This window comes from Perna viridis, chromosome 1 (genome assembly GCF_037379345.1).
Source record: "Perna viridis isolate PV_CMFRI_1.1 ecotype Kerala chromosome 1, ASM3737934v1, whole genome shotgun sequence".
NCBI lineage: Eukaryota > Metazoa > Mollusca > Bivalvia > Mytilida > Mytilidae > Perna > Perna viridis.
In genome coordinates this window covers 803,152-820,133 of record NC_142445.1, presented here as the reverse complement: position 1 = coordinate 820,133, position 16,982 = coordinate 803,152, and the positions used below count along the sequence as shown (strand labels likewise).

At 33.0% G+C, this 16,982-nt stretch overlaps 1 protein-coding gene across 3 annotated transcripts in view; it reads right to left on the bottom strand.

Annotated features, from left to right (window-relative positions):
- Positions 1-12,398, bottom strand: part of LOC148626770 (battenin-like) — a 38,761-nt gene extending 26,363 nt beyond the window's left edge. Inside the window, exons 1-4 of one of the 3 annotated variants that reach the window (XM_088586800.1) lie at positions 12,282-12,398; positions 8,162-8,210; positions 2,556-2,655; positions 2,139-2,201 (exon numbers count right to left, since the gene is read on the bottom strand). In XM_088586800.1, the coding sequence (XP_088442926.1) occupies positions 2,139-2,201; positions 2,556-2,655; positions 8,162-8,210; positions 12,282-12,330 (261 nt within the window). In that variant the 5' untranslated portion in view covers positions 12,331-12,398. The remainder of the gene's footprint in view (positions 1-2,138; positions 2,202-2,555; positions 2,656-8,161; positions 8,211-12,281) is intronic. The other 2 variants (XM_088586884.1, XM_088586951.1) reach the window with 2 other exon arrangements.
- Between the last annotated feature and the right edge of the window lie 4,584 nt (positions 12,399-16,982).

Here is a 16,982-nt window from a genome sequence, read left to right as displayed (position 1 = left end):
CTAAGTTATTGAGAAAAAGATCATAAAATCTGTGACTTTTGGCAATAATCTAAATACATAAGTACAATTTTATTTTACAGAATTTGGAAAATAATTTAAAACCTTGAGGAGGATCCTTACTGTGAAATTCCCAATAGTGACTTGAAACATGGTCTCAAGATTTTAACATGATTAAAATTGAGATTTGTGAGATGCACAAATCCTTCGTCAACTCAACTGTATCAAATTTGTAATCCAATTTTATTTCTGTTAGCTCCATGATCTACATATAGTTTTAAAAAGAAGCAAAGTAATATGATTGCTGAAACAAATTCAATCTGCCTATTATATCAAACAGTCCAATGTTAAACAAATTCAATCGGCCTATTATATCAAACAGTCCAATGTTAAACAAATTCAATCGGCCTATTATATCAAACAGTCCAATGTTAAACAAATGGAATCGGCCTATTATATCAAACAGTCCAATGTTAAACAAATGGATAAAACTGTTGTTTGAATAGAAACTTCAGTCACGGACTGATAGTCCAATGAGTGTAATAAAATACATTACTGCATAAATGTCAACCTTTCTATCCTTTGTACAAAGGAGGTAAGTAGCAAAGGTCTTTCTTACATGTAAATAGCTATTCTGGCACATCACATTCTTAACTGTCTTGGGGCATTAATGTTCACATCTCCAAAACAAAGATTATGTTTTTTTAATAAAACTGGGAAGTTTCTTAAAAAAAATTTCACTTTTGGTCAACCCACCTTGGTATGTTCAAAGGCATACAAATATTTATGTATATTTCACCTCCACTGGATCCTTTAAAGAGGCAAGACAGGACCTTTACAAGAAAGTGCTAAGAACAATGTTTAAGCTTAAATCTGAGTTTCTCTCACTCAACCCTGAAATATTCACTCCACATGTTTGATCATATGATTAAATCAATCTAACACTATGGTGCTGATATCTGGTATTGTTATGTGCCCCCATCATTCAATTCAGAGCCTTTCTGAGATTTCTCAACAACATAAAGTTTTTTCTCCTGAAGCTTAGATGGAGATGCATTTTATGAAAAATATTCTCCAAATTCATAGAAAAAGGTCCAATTTTGCTTCCATGTTTAAAATTGGGACATTTCCTGTATTATTAGAAAGCATTAAAGCTTTGATAACATACTCAATACTTCTGTAGGCTTGAAAATTTAACTAGTGGGATCTTAAAAGACTCATTCATTAATTCTAAAGAACTGTACAAGGCTGACACTTACTGAATTCAAGAAGTATCTTGATTTATGGCAGACTTAAACTAATTGATGAGGGAGACAAGCTGAGAACATATTTCAAACTAAAAAATAATTTCTGTTTTGAAAAATATACTGATGCTACAAAGGATGCTAAAATTAGAAACTAAGTTTCAGATTAGTTCCCATAAACTCAAAATAGAAACAGGAAGGTACATCAAGCAAGTAGAAATTGTGGAAAATGTAGACGAAATCCATTTCTTTGATTTGTGTCCTTATTATTACAATAAGAGAGCCAACCTATATGATTTCATCATTTAAACTAACAAGAACTTCCTAAAACTTTTCTCCTTCAACAAACTCTTTTGAACCATGGACTAGGAAAATTTGAAACAACTTTCAAATTAGGTAATTATCTGATGGAGTCTGGAGTCACATAAATTTCTACTGTATATGACAGATATTGAACATGTATTGACATAGTATGACGACACTCCTGAATTTTTTTATAAACTTATATATTAATTTACATATGATGCCAGACATTAAATACTTACACCAATTACTGTTATTGTACTTATTTTTACATGATACTTATTTTCGTGAATTTCCCAATCAGGCACTATCCACGAAAATAAGTACATGCAAAAGAGAATTTCTATCATTATTCTTTACTTAAAAACAACAACTGCTGTGAAAATAAGTACCTGTGAAAATGTTCATAGACAAATTATTGCAAAACGAAGTACCTGTGTATTATGTACAATTACAGTATTCATGCTTGTTATATTGATGTCCCTTAGGAGCCCATGATTGGCTTAATTAACTGGTCTTCTTAATCTGTTTCTCAGTAGTCTTAAACTATCAAACAAAAGGTTTCATTGTAAGAAAAAAAATACTTATACTTACACCAGTTGATATTTCATTACATTTCAGATTATCATTATTAGGAGGCACTGTTGTCATGGTTTCCTGTAATTATAAGGATTGGTACATGTATGAACAAGTACATTCCCACATATTATATAGGTGTTGTTATGTATGTGTTTTATTGTGTTATTTCTCAGAGAAAACTTATTTGGAGGGATGGAATCAATCACTGTTGGCCTGGCTGTATATGGAGAGATAGAATCAATCTCTGTGGGCTTGGGTGTACATAAAGAGATAGAATTAATCTCTGTGGGCCTGGCTGTAAAATAGTGAAAATCTGTTATGTCTGATGGTAACCCAAACACTGATTTTCACAAAAATACATATCAATTTATAGACACAATTTGTTACAGTGAAAATGAAAAGCACATAAAATTTGACCTCAAGTGGACTCACATTTTGGTGGTTATGAGTTTTTCCGTCTTGCTCTTTCAGTATATCATGGGCAGCACTCAGCATAATCACATAGGCAAAGTTGTTACACAGACCTAGTAACCTATAAATAGAACATTGCCATATAACACACTAGATTCCAATATTATTCCTCTCATTAATAGTCTCTGGATGATACAGCCAGGGATATGGATTTTGCCAAGTATCATTCACTGAGTACTACAGCCTTTAATACGGTATTACCATGTAAAAACAACCTGCATATACATGTAGTCATGTACATATGTATTTTGGGGAACTTTCCAAAGAGTAATCAAGGGATCCAAGATTCCAGCAGGAATCAAAAGGGACAAAGACCAGACATTGAAAACACACACATAAACAAAGAACATAAAATAACCAAAATAATATATATAAAGTAACAAAAGTAAATGAGCATTTCGTATCCACTAAAAACTGGGAGCATGGACCAGGTGCACTGGTAAGGTAAGCGACCTCTGCTTTTCTAGAAATACCTGCTGAGTTGCTCATAAAAAGTCAAGTCCGGGTAAACAAAAGAGGAAAGGAATACTATGACACGTTGAACAAATCAGTTCTCATTGTGCAAATGGACACACCATAACGATCCATGAGTTCTTGATGACAACCATAAAACTTCTGTGATGATTTCAATCTTAAAGCAACATAACCCTGTTTCAGAAGCCTAACTGTAAGAAGTCTAGCATGGTACAAAAAGTCTGGGTAGTTGCGGCAAGCTCTAGCATAACCTATGAGTTGTGATATAAAAACTCTCTACACAGGTGCTGAAAGGATGTTGCCACAGATGGAAGGAAAGTTGAAAAACATATGGTGTTAAAACTTCCAAGAATACTTATGTTTGATTATGTATAATATAATTTATTGTTGTTGTTTTGAGAAGAATAACTGACTGTGCTATCTGCTGCAAATGATTTCCTTTATTAAACAAAAGGCTCTCTAAGGAGCCTGAATTGCTCACCTGGCAAACCATACCCTATTAAGCAAGTAAATGTATCAGGCTTTGACAAAAAATTGCCGAAAAAGAGCATATATTGATGAATGCTGTAAGTTCAAAAGAGTATTTATGCACTGTTTAATGTTAGAAATGCCTTCAAAAAGTGGTTTACAACCTCTGAAAAAAAAATTTGGCAGAGGTCCCCATATGCCATATTTTCCACCGGGTCTAAGGGAGCATTAGCCCAGTATACATTTGCTGAAAAGGAACATAAAATGAAGTAAAACCATGGCTTTCCAACATCTTCATCATCACCATTCATATCAGGAGACCATGTTTACTATATAAATCAATTATCATTAAAATCAAAGTAAGGATAAAAATTAGCAAGAAAATATCCATCCAGAATGGTCTTTTGTCATCACAATTCAACTTAAAATACCTAGTTTCCTAAATAAACCAAAAATCATTGGAATCTGAGCAACAGGTGAAAATGGTTGTAAAATGGCCACTCCCCCAAAATAATTTCAATACTGCCAGTCAACTCAGAATATCATGTTTATCTGAAAAAATAGCAAAAAAAGAAGTCTGACCCCTATCTTCCATTTTTAGAAATGAGGGCCATGGTTTTTTACCAATAAAAAATTTTAAATGATCAGTTTGTGCTGGAAACCCTGAAAGAATTAAGCGAACTTTAATTAAATTTTGTTGCAATTGGTTTCAGAAAAATGTACACATGAAAATGAGAAAAAGAAACTGTTTCACGGGCTACGACTCCTACAACAGGCAACAAATCATTTTGAAAATTTCAGCGAAGGCCTGTCTTCTGATGGTGTACTGTATTACTCTCCATCAGAACTTTTCTAAATTGAATGGCGGTTTTTTAGTTATTTGCAAAAACTGTATTTCAACCCCTATGTTGTATTCTTAGTACATGTAACAGCGACCATGTTTTTTACACCAATCAAATATCCATATGGTCATTTTGTGTAGGATACCCTAAAAAATAGTACAGTTTTACCAACTTTCAAAATTTTCCAAATTTTATATTGTAGATTCTGAGAATTTTTTTTTAAATAACAACATTGAAAACAGCAAAAAAAAAACATCCAAAAAGGGCAATAACACCAATAATGGTCAACAGATTTCACTAAAATTTGACCATAGATAGATCTTATCAAGCTGAATACTTTTACCGAAGTCAGAATTTTGTTAAACCTTATGGTTTTTGAGTTATTTGCAAAAAGCTGTATTTCAATTCATATGTTCTATTTTTAGTAACAGTGACCATGTTTTTTCACCAGTCATAAATCCAAACAGTCATTTTGTACATGATACCCTAAAAAACAGTATTACTAACTATTATTTCAGCTACTTCATGATCTTTGTTGCATATGTCTGGTCTTTGTCCTTGGATTACATTCTTTTGATTACCGCTAGAACCTTGATTCCCTTAATTACTCTTTCATCAAATTTTGTATAGTAGATTTTGAGGAGAAGATTTTTTAAAGTAATAAAATTAAAAACAGCAAAACACAGCCAAAAAGGCCAAAATTCCAAAATGGGTGAACAGATTTTCACCAAAATTTGACCACAGATAGATCTTATCATGCTTATGTGAACTTTCATTGAATTTCTATATAGTAGTTTCTGAGAAGATTTTTGAAAGTAATTACAGTGAAACTTCTCCAAACCGGACCCTCAGAAACTGGTCTTCCCTTCAAACCGGCCCTTTTCAGAAGTCCCAACCGATATACCTTAAAACCTATGTGTTTTGTCTTCAATAGACCGGCCATCCCCTAAAATCGTACATCGGCCAGTTTTTCACAGTTTTAGTTACATATTTCAAATAAAATCAACCTCTTAATTCCGGCCGCCTGATTATTGTTCACCTGTTATAAATGTGTCAACAAAACTGCAAATGATTATGTAATTAATAAGTCATTCACTGTTCGGCATTTCATCAGTGGACAGTTGATAATTGAAGGGGACAATAGTTTAAACAATAACTTTAATCCAGACATTACATGTTGTCATTAGTTGGCTGTTAATTGGTGTGTACACACGTCAGGCAACCAGGGACATTTAAAAGTACGACCATTACGATGATTTAACTGTCAATTAATGTGACCTGTACCCAAGCCAAAACAATATAAGAGTAAAGTTATTAGATTTTGTTGAAAGATAATTTACGAAAAGCAATACAAAAAATTAATTACCATCAATAGCCCTTTGATCTTTACTACACATTCTTTTAAAACTGTGAACATTATTTTGTCGGCAGTACCGTTTATAAAATCAAATCATTTACACATGGTGCAAGCCCTTAGAATGCATTGCTATTTTTCAGGAAACCGGCCACCCCTATAAACCAGCCATTTTTTCTTGTCCTAGTGGTGGTTTGTAGAAGTTTCACTGTACATCAAAAACAGCAAAAATGTCCAAAAAGGGCAATTACTTCAACATGGGTCAACAGATTTGCACCAAATCATGACTACAGATTGATCTCATTATGCTGAATACTTTTACCTGTGTCAAAATGTGGTTTAACATAATAGTTTTGGAGATTATGTAAAAAACTACTGTTTAACCCCTAGGCTCTATTTTTAGTGATGGGATGGTGGCCATGTTTTTCAACAGATAAAAAATCCCCACATCATTTTTTATGCAGGATACCCCAAGGAACATTCATACCAAGTTTGGTTCCAATTGGTCAAGGATGCCATGGGAGAAGAGTTTTGAAATAATTGTTCACAAAGACAAAGACAATGACAAAGGACAACAGACACCAAGTGATGGCAAGAGCTCACGTGGCATTTGCAAGGTGAGCTAAAAAAGGGCAATAACTCCAACATGGCTTAACAGATCAAAACAAAAAACAGACAACAGATAGATCTCATCATGCTGAACACTTTTACACACGTCAGAATTTGATTAAACCTAACAGTTTTGGAGACATGCGAAAAACTACTGTCTGATTCCAATGTTCTATTTTTTTGCAACGATGACCATGTTTTTTGACAGATCCAAAATCTCCACATCAGTTCTATGCATGATACACCAAGGAACATTCATACCAAGTTTGGTTCCAATAGGTCAAGTAGTGTCAGAGGGGAAAATTTTGAATAGAAATAACATTAAAAATAGCAAAAAATGTCTAAAGGGCAATAACTCTAACATGATCTATAAGATTAAAACGAAAATTTATCCACAGACAGACCTCATCATGCTGAACACTTTTACCATATGTCAGAATTTGGCTAAACCTAACAGTTTTGGAGATATATGAGAAAAACAACTGTCTATTTTTAGTAACGTCAGCCATGTTTTTCGATGGATCAAAAATCCCACATCAGTTCAATGCAGGATACCAATAGGTCAAGTAGTGTCACAGGACAAGAGTTTTTAAAAATTGTTAACGATGATGGGCAACAACAATGTCAGACACCAAGTGATGGCAATAGCTCACATGGCCTTTAGCCAGATGAGCTAAAACGGACAATAATTCCAACACTTTGACCTCTATGGTTCAACATAACTGTTTTAAAGATGTATGTTCTATATTTAGTAACAGCAGCCACATTTTTAACAGATCAAAAATCAAAACATTTGTTTTGGGCAGGATACTCTAAGAAACAATCATCTAAAGTTTCATCCAAATCAATTCAGTAGTTTCAGAGGAGAGGATGTTTGAAGAATTGTTAATGACAATCATGACCACCATGATGACTATGAAGAAGACAGAAGCCAAGTGATGGCAATAGCTGATGTGGCCTATGGCCAGGTGAGCTAAAAATCTGTGGATTATCTTATCTTTATTTTCTGAGAGCATACCTTTTATATTGTTTACCTTATCATGTTATTAACTTTGGTTCCAATGCCCTTGTTGGCTTTGCTTTGAATTGGAATTTTAAGAACAATGATGTAATAATGATAACACAAAGGAGTAAATTCACTAACTTTAGTTTCAGGCGTACTATTTTCCCAAAGTTTCAACTTACTATTTGAAATTTTCTATTTGCCTTTTTTAAAGCTAAAATATTATCTGAATACTAATATACAGAAAATACAAGCTCTTGTGTCATAATTTAGTCACAAGGAGGGTACAAAATGCTACTTCCACACACTTTTCAAAGAATTTTCACAAAAAAATGAGAGGATTAGGGGTAGTTTTTTAATCTAAAAATATAGAGTGCAAGCTATGAACAACAAAATCTTTTGTCAGAAGTTGTGATAGTATAGAAGGCTATTTTTGCATTAATATCAAAGAGTTCGACAAATGCGCTCTATATTTTCTAAATAAAAATGTCTCATTAAATAAGCTATTTTAACAAAATTCGGCTTTATTTTCTGATTTTGCTTTATTTTCATCTACAATTTTAGTGAAACACTGTCATTAACAGCAATTAAACTTTATTTTTAACGAAGGCATATATTCAAATAGTAAATTTTGCAATTATCAAATTTATTTGAAACACTTTAGTTTTGGGGGCTGATTTTGACATTTTCTGAACATACTCCTTTGTAGATACAAATAGTTCTGAATGACAACATCTAACATGCACCGTTGGTTATATAGTTGTATCAGTGCTCAAAGGCTTAAAGCTTTATGAAAAATTCTCTACTGAACACCTACCAAAACCCTACAAGATTCCTCTTTCTGTCCTTAGACGACAACTCATTTCCTGAAAAGCAAAAGGTACACAATATAATTCCTGAGGACATCCAGTCAACTTGAAAATGGGGAGACAATATCAATCAACATTTCTATATATGTCATTTAGCAGTAAGTCACATTTTTCTGAAGTTCTGATACTAGTTTCAGGAGCTGCTCTGGCTTCCAAAATTCTGTTGCCATAAAAATCGCCAGCTGCCAATGTTTTTTGCCAACTTTCAGAAATCAGAGCCAAAATTGGTGCCAAAAAATTATTCTAATTTTTTAAAATATGACAGTATTAAGTCCACTAATGAGTTATCTTTGTCAATTCATCAAAATAACCCCTTCATTCATAACATACATGTACCCAAGATTCACTCTTGATGCATGTATAAAGCAGGATTTGATGAAACATTAAAACTGTTTTTATGTTAGTTCAATTCAATTCAATATTTTATAGAAAAGAGCACATAAGAGATGTGATTCAAAAGTGATACATAGACATTGCATAAACATTTAATAAGTAATTTCACTGAAAATATTACAGTAAATATCTGGTTTTTTTTTAAGGGACATGGCTATTTTGGCAGATCCGTTAAAATAGTTTCATAGCTATTTTGCCAGGTCCAAATTAATTAACAGTATACTATATATAATTCATAGCATATGTCATTTGGTTATAATAAATAGATGTATAAACTTCAGACTTAATTTTTTTATAATAATATTACAAAGGATAGATTACTGGAATGGTTAATGTTGACCAAAGATTTGGAGAGCTATTATATCTTAATATTGCAACGATATCACAAACAACTTTAAAGTCATGGAGAGTACAATACCAAGTTTATGTTTAAAGTTTCTGAGTTTGATTATTCTTTAAAAATACATGAAGAGGAAATCAATATACACATACACATATAGAAGAGTTGAAAAAATATGCAAGGACAAACTCTTAATAAAAAGTTCAAACAAGCTGGAAGTTCACAAGGAGGACATGAAGCTTGTTCCTGAAAATTTTGTTACACACTTCTTACCTCGCCACTTTCATAGTTGCACAGCTATTAAAACTTGGAATTTTGCCTATACATTGAAACTGTTGAACTAGCCAATATGATAAACCATCAATCGAGTTAAAACAAAGACTATGTTCATTTTGTCACTTCGATGTTGAAGACTAAGTACACTTCCTTGTTAATTGTGATATTTTAATAAAGTGATGCTTTAAAACACAGCATTTGGTACTTTCTCATCTTCAGAAAAATTTATATTTTTATTACAAATATAAATGCAGCCAATGACCCTTGGCAAAATATTTTACCAGACCACAAAATAGCATCTCAGAATATTTTGCTGGATCCAGCAAAAAAGCCACTGCATTTCATTTCTGCAATACCCTCTCTATTTATGTGGAGTCTTGAAATCATATATAATTTTTTTCCAGTTTCCTTTGATCCTTAGACCCAATATTTATAGAAGACGACGTCCTCAAACTGGTAATCAATTCAAATTTATCCTTTGACCTTAGAAGCACTGAAAGCCTGATTTCAGTCTGACAGGAAGTTAATAAGAGTATGTAACCTGATAACCTAAACAGATAGTATGTGTAGTAAAATCCTGGTCGGCAAACCAGTTAAACAAGAATCTTACTAGTTTTGTATCTTTATCAAATAGTTCAAAGTTTTATAAGCAAGCAAAGCTCGCTCTTAAATGTATAGAAATTCATCTAAATTTTTTTTTATATTGACCACTTGAGAAAATTTCGTCAAACAAAACACTACATTTTTATCTATGGATGCTTTGAAATATAGTCAAAGCACCTGCACAGGAGTCAACAATGCTTGTCCATTGTCCAATACCAGTACAAACAATGGTCCGACAAGTAAACTTCAAATGAAGCCCAATTGGACATTTTGTACAAAAAAGATTAGATCCATCTTTAACAAAAGTGAAAATCAAGATAAAAAGCAAACAACAAGTAAAGAACTGAAATATCAAATTGTCATTTATAACTGTTACCAATATTGGAAACTGGTTCTTTGTCATGTACATGTACAACAATGCACATAGATATAGTAAGAACACATAAATGATTGTAAACCAGTGGAGTGCTTGGCAGAGAGGGATTGGATTGTTGGAATTAAAAGGATAACATAAAGAAGGTATATAATCAATGACAGACACATGTTACAAGCGTCAACATGGTTTTACCCAACTTTGACAAGGATGCAAGAGATATAAAGTTTTGTTCTAATTCATTACCTCATATACTCAATCAAATTTGATTTCTTTTTTTACATGTTCATTTAGATTTAGAAATGTAAGTTTTGTATGGGACAAGTTGATAAATATGTTATTGTCAAGGTCTGCTGCTAAACAAAAATTGTCAAAGAGTAACATGTTATTTGTAGGGAACTCCTCGGACATTCCTCTCTTACCATGAATCATTCATTTATAAGAGTGGATCTGTGGCAGAATGTTTCTCCCCCTCCTTTTCTAATCTGTCATTTATTCATTTGTGTGTTTTATTTTTGTTGAAATTTGATATTTTTATATGCAGAATTAACTCTGCATTATATGATTTTTGAATAAATGACCTTTTTCAATCAAATTGATTTCTTAATTATGGTAAAAAAGCTCGGGCTCTGAGTTTTGTGTATCTAAGTGTGTTATAATGATGTTAGTCAGTCTGTCTGTCTGTCTTAAATATAAATCCTAAGTAATGTAAAACTGTAGAAAGCATAATTATTCTTAAAAATTCCAAAATATACTAAGCTTCGCCGTCTTACCAGTTAACCTGCATCATATTAGTAGATTACGTTCTATTTAAGAAGTATTTTGAAATTTCCGCTTCATTGTTCACTTGTTTCTAACTTTCATTAAGTTTCAATTATCATCTTTTAGCTTTTTCAGCCAATGACATAAATTAATTGTGTTAAACTTGATGAAGTACAATAGAGATTAATAAAACAACAGTTAGTTATACGCTCCTGAAGGGAGCTTTTATGGTTGTATTATCAACTTGTTTCTGTATACTTATGGGAAGAAAAAGCATCAATATCCGGTTTGTACCTACATTTTCAAGAGCTGAAAAACAGCACAATGGCAGCTTCATTTGCACATACTTGTATATATGGGATTAAGAGCCAAACCAGTCTCGTAAAAATTCACTAGTTTTGATAATTAAATACAAATCTAATCATAGCTTTTCCAAGTTAGGGTTGGTCATAATAGTCTGCAGTATGGTGCCCAGTTGTTTACGAAAATTACGTAATCAATATTACCCATAATTCTCGAGTCATAAAAATTGAGAAACAAAAATAAAACAAAACGAAATGAAAATAATCTATAAATGAAAGAATTGAACCAAACAATTTGATAAAATGAATCAAATCGCAATAAAAACATAATTAAACAATACAAATCGAAACAGAATGAAGTGAAACTAAATTGAATAAAAGAAATATTTTAAGATGTTTTGCAACGCCAGAGCTGGACAATTCGAACCAAAGACATTTTGGACGATGACAACCAATAATTCCTTATGAATGTCGGACATTTCAACCAATAGACATATCAGACCATGACAATTGGTACAATGCTTAAGGACATATATCATTACAAAATTTACCATATTTGAAGGTTATAAGTATAATATATCAAATCAGAGCTGACAAAAATTATCAATGTTGTTCCGACACAGTCGGTATAGTTTCGCTTTTTGCCCTTTGACCTTAAGGATGCTCTTCTATGGAAACGCAAGTCACCTGATCACAAATCTGTTTCCCAATTGGCCATATAACGATAACCAAGTGGCATTCGAAAAAAAACTATCGAAAATTGAAATTGCGTGCCATGTGTTATTTTCTTGAATGAAATGCATAAATTTATAAGTAAAAAAAAAGAAAATTTTACTGCATCTGCTATCATATTTTAAAGATAGTATTTGTTTTTCATTAATGTTTCTTCGGGAGTCTTAAAAGGTTTCACCTTCATCATATTATTTAATCCCGTACTGGCCGTAGTACACAATTACACAGTGCACCTGTCACATATATTTAAGTTCTATAAGGAGTAAACAGCTAAAAGAATGACTAACTTCTATCTCTGTCATCCCTAAAACTAAGAGACGACTGATCTCTCTCCATTGCAAATTGATAGTCGCAATTCAGACTTTCATCTTTCTGGTCTAGTCTGCATCGGTGCTCTCTAGATTTGAGGTAAAGAAAAGCCTACAAAGAGGGTAGAGACTAAAATGTGTAACCCATACCCGTAGCCGTACCCGTACCATCTTTTCCCCCGTACCAAAATAATATTTAACTAAAATATTTATTCTTACGGTATGTTTAGAACTGAAATTGCAGGAGATGTAGAAAAGTCTGTTTCAATTCATTTCTCACCTAGAAAATGATGTATGTTGTTCGGATATATCTTGTTTGATCGGTTTTCTGAAGTGAAAAGGTCTAAAATGTGTAACCGAAAGTTACCGTAGCAACAATTTATTGACTATTTCTCACTGTCCTGTCCGAATTTTATGTTTTTTTTTCTGAAATCATTAAGAGGTTAAAACTTCACCTGAAGACTTTGGATAAAGTTTTGAAAGATTTGATTTTGTTTAAAAAAAAAAAGAAGTACCTAGCATCAATCCCCGTCCTGGCAAAGAATGGATACGATCTTATTCTGAATGAAAAACAAAGTCTCTCATAAACAGAGTCTGATGCTATTTTAATTTATCTTCGATGAAAACGTTGATAATAGTATAATGTTATAATGTCAAATATGCATTAAATTAGTACAGATAACTAAAATATTGGACTTTGATTTTTGGGTACGGGAAATTCGGGTTACAAATTTTAGACATTTTGAAAATTGAAAATCGAATAAAATCAATTTTTTCGACAAACATTTTAAAAACATTAATTCTAGCCTAACTATCATGTCATTTTGTAAATGTGTACCAACTTTCAGCTGGAAATAGCCATTAGTAATGAAAAAATTGGCAAAAAAAGTATTTGGGCACGGAGAAAAATGGTACGGGTACGGATACGAGTTACACCTTTTAGATTATATCTACAAAGAGATAGTAAACTACAAAACGAAATCAAAATATAAAGAAACAAAACGAAACTAACTGGTAGTAGTTCCAGTTCTATAAGTTACAGATACATAAATTCCAAAAAGGAGAGGGGTGCTGATTGGCTTAAGGGGGAACACTACAAACCAAACCTTAGGCGGATCCGAAAGGTGGTGGTGCCCACTTATACAAATGTTCGGATGGTTAAAGATCATAGTAAAAAATGAAAATCACTGGGGTGGACCCCCTTAGATGAGTCAGGGAGCTCCCCTTTTCACAATATCTCGATCCACCACTGCAGACTTTTCGATTACCCCAAAAATATGATTTTGGGCTATGCCTATGATGGACGGAGCTCAATGTCATATTAAGTACGAAGATCTTGTGAAACACAACTTCTAGAATTTATTGACGTTGTAACTAATAACCTCGAAAATACTTTTCAGACAGATGAATAAATCATGGAATTCAGTAAGGTATTTGATAAAGTCAGTCACAATTTACTCTATCTCAAACATAAAAAAACTATGGTATACAAGGCAAACTTATAAATGGATTCATAGTTTCCAATCTAATCGTACTCAAGCAGTTGTCCTTGAAGGTGTAATATCTGGCTTACTCCAGCAATGCTAGAGGTTGTCTGGAAAGCTATTTTCTGACTTGGTGCCATCCTAACAGAATTCCAACATCTTACTTGTAGTACATCTGGCTATGTTGATGTTCAGTCACGGGTACCCCAAGGGACCTAGTATGTTTTTATTTTATATTAATTAGTGGGCCCAAATTCCACATTACGTTTATTCGCCGATGACACCATAGCCTATCTATAGCAGTTAAATCTGATGGCGACCGCAAATCACTACAAACTGTCAGATAAACTAGGAGAATGGTAGCAAAAATGGCACATGGCATTCCACCCTGACCCAGTAGCAAAAACCCTATCAAATATACCTAAACATTACACTAGATCATGTCGATAAAGCTAAATACCTTGGCATTACGATCCAATCTGACCTTAAATGGTACAGCCACGTGAACAACATATGCACAAAAGGGCCAATGCATTAAGCTTCATAAAAGATATCTAAACACCAGTTCCACCAAGGTAAAGGAGCAGGCAGGCATATAAATCAGGCCATCCCTGGAATATGCTTGCTTTATTTGGGATCCTTACACTATAAATGATATAAACAATATAGAAATGATTCAAAGGCGTGCAGCTAGGTTTGTGACAAACAGGTACCACAATACATCTAGTTACAGCATTTAAATTGGAGGAGCCTAGCTCATAGAAGAACAGATACAAGATTAATAACGTTATACAAAATCAATCATTCCCTAGTTGCCATCACTAAAACAGACCGGTTAATTCCATCTCTCAGACAGACCCGAAAGATACACCCATTGTCCTTCCAAGTATCTCAGTGTCGGTTACAAGTCCGACAACAATCATTCTTTCCAAGAACTATCAAATTATGGAACAGTATACCAGTGAACATGGTCGAATCATTCAAAATAGCCATTTCAACTTACACCTACAGTCATTACAAAATTACCTATGTATATAGTTTTAAACCCTCTCTTATTGTTAATTTTAAAATTCAATCCTATTGTTAATGTTTAAATTCACTGGTTTAATTTCGTTTGGAAATTTTGTAAATAACGTGCGCAGAGAAAAATGACAGTATCTTCAGCGTGTTGAAGTTGGTCAGTAGACTCCTGCTAAGAGTCATGCAAAATATGATTCATGGTTGGAAAGCCTATACTATATGTTAATAAATATGTAATTTCATATTGCCCTGTTATAAGTTTGAGGTCTGTCATATTAGTCGAGACTGTCGAGGCCAATATAATTGACCGAAACCTATAACAGGGCCAATATGAAATTACATATTTATTGACAGTTTTATTAACCAACTCAACTAGATGATTTGTAGAACAGTTGTTTTCGTGTTTTACCAAGAACCTGTAGGTTTATTTGCCCATTACAGGTGAAATTGAAGAAAACATGAATTCCGAAAATTCCTCTTTTTATGAAAAACTCATTATTGTCACATTAAGACTGAAAAATACTCGCCTGAAATAAGAAGATATGTTGGATACATCGATGGTTAAAACAATAGTACCCACCATGTCTATTGTACACCGTGTATATGCCAAAATTAACATTTTATTTCATGTTGAGGTATTTTTTTTTTCATAGGTAGGGGTGACAATTTTTTACCTAAATTGTTTTGAAAAAGTTCAAATATTTATTACTTGGGCTCGTTTGGAAGCTAAGACACTATTTTAATGTACCACATCACACAAAAACTAGTTTAAAATACGGAATTCTGAAAAAAAATGACAATAACGGGTGGTATAGAAGAAATTGCGAAATTCTGGAAATTCCCTTTTTACGATTTTATGGTATTTGGAACCCACACCAAAAAGAAAATCTAATCGCCTGAATTGATCAGATATGTTGGGTATATCACTATCTTAATTATGAATGTCTAAAATATTATTTTTTATGGTAGTAGTATGCTGTGAATGAGAATCCTGTTTGATACTGAGACCAGTTTTCTAGAGGTAAGGTTAATATGTTTTCCGTGACTTTGTGCTTGGTTAAATAAACTGTGTGTTTCCACGTGTAGTTCTTATGACAGAGCCCGGTGCAATGACGGTTGGTCATAGGCATAGCTGTTATTGACACGTAAATCTAGAAAAGCAAATTCCATCAGCGAACATTCAAACACTTCCTGTCATTTATTAAAATAATATCACACCAGTGGCGGATCCAAGATGCTGTCGGCGGAGGGCCCGTCCCCCTTAGAAAATTGAAATTGAAATTTTAAAAATTGTTGAAAGATTTTGTTTGTTTTAATGAAGGAAAACATTCAGAAAGAAGTATGATTCAATAGTAATCCAGCAAATTAGTTATTTAGTATGATTTTCTCACCGGTGATCATGTCAAGAAATTTTCCCCTCCCCTTACCTAAAACTGTGGATCCGCCACTGCACACTACTTTCATGGTTAGATTGGTATTGTTGCTTTCTAAGTAAGATTTTAAAGTGTTAATTGGTCATTTTCACTGAGAAACTTTCACATATAGAAGACATCCGTTACGTTATTTTTGGTATTTCGTTAATTTTTCAATAGTAAACAGAAATTTACCTGTGGCTTTTCATATTGACCCTGCTCATAAGAGATACAAATCCAATTAAAAGGTCAATTGTTCCAGAACAATTGAAAAGCCTTTCTCACCAATTCTCTCCTGACAACTATCATGTTCATGAGAAATGACCTTTGTTTCACAACTACTGGCTTTTTGTGTTCTATCCTGTAGAGACGACTTGATCGGCAGTATTTATTTCTTGTATATATTTTAAAAGGCTAGGTTTTTGACAATTATTAAATTTGCAAAATAGTTCTGATTCTTATAAGAAAGATGAATTCTGCAGTAACTGTGTTGTAATAAACTATTTTTTTTCCTGTCAATTTCATCAGTACAATTAGTTGAGAACAAAATGAACTTGTATTTTCATGAAAATAGATAAATTCAAAGGGAGATAATTATAAAGTATGCAAAGCTAAATGTCTCAATCGTCACTTCCAGGTGAAATGGCCACCCCTCTATGAAGTACTAAAACACACTTAACCTAGAATTATGCATTGTAAAGGTATTATTTGAGTGTGTATTGAACAAATGTGGTCAAAATTAAACTCAGTTTGTAAACTCTTAT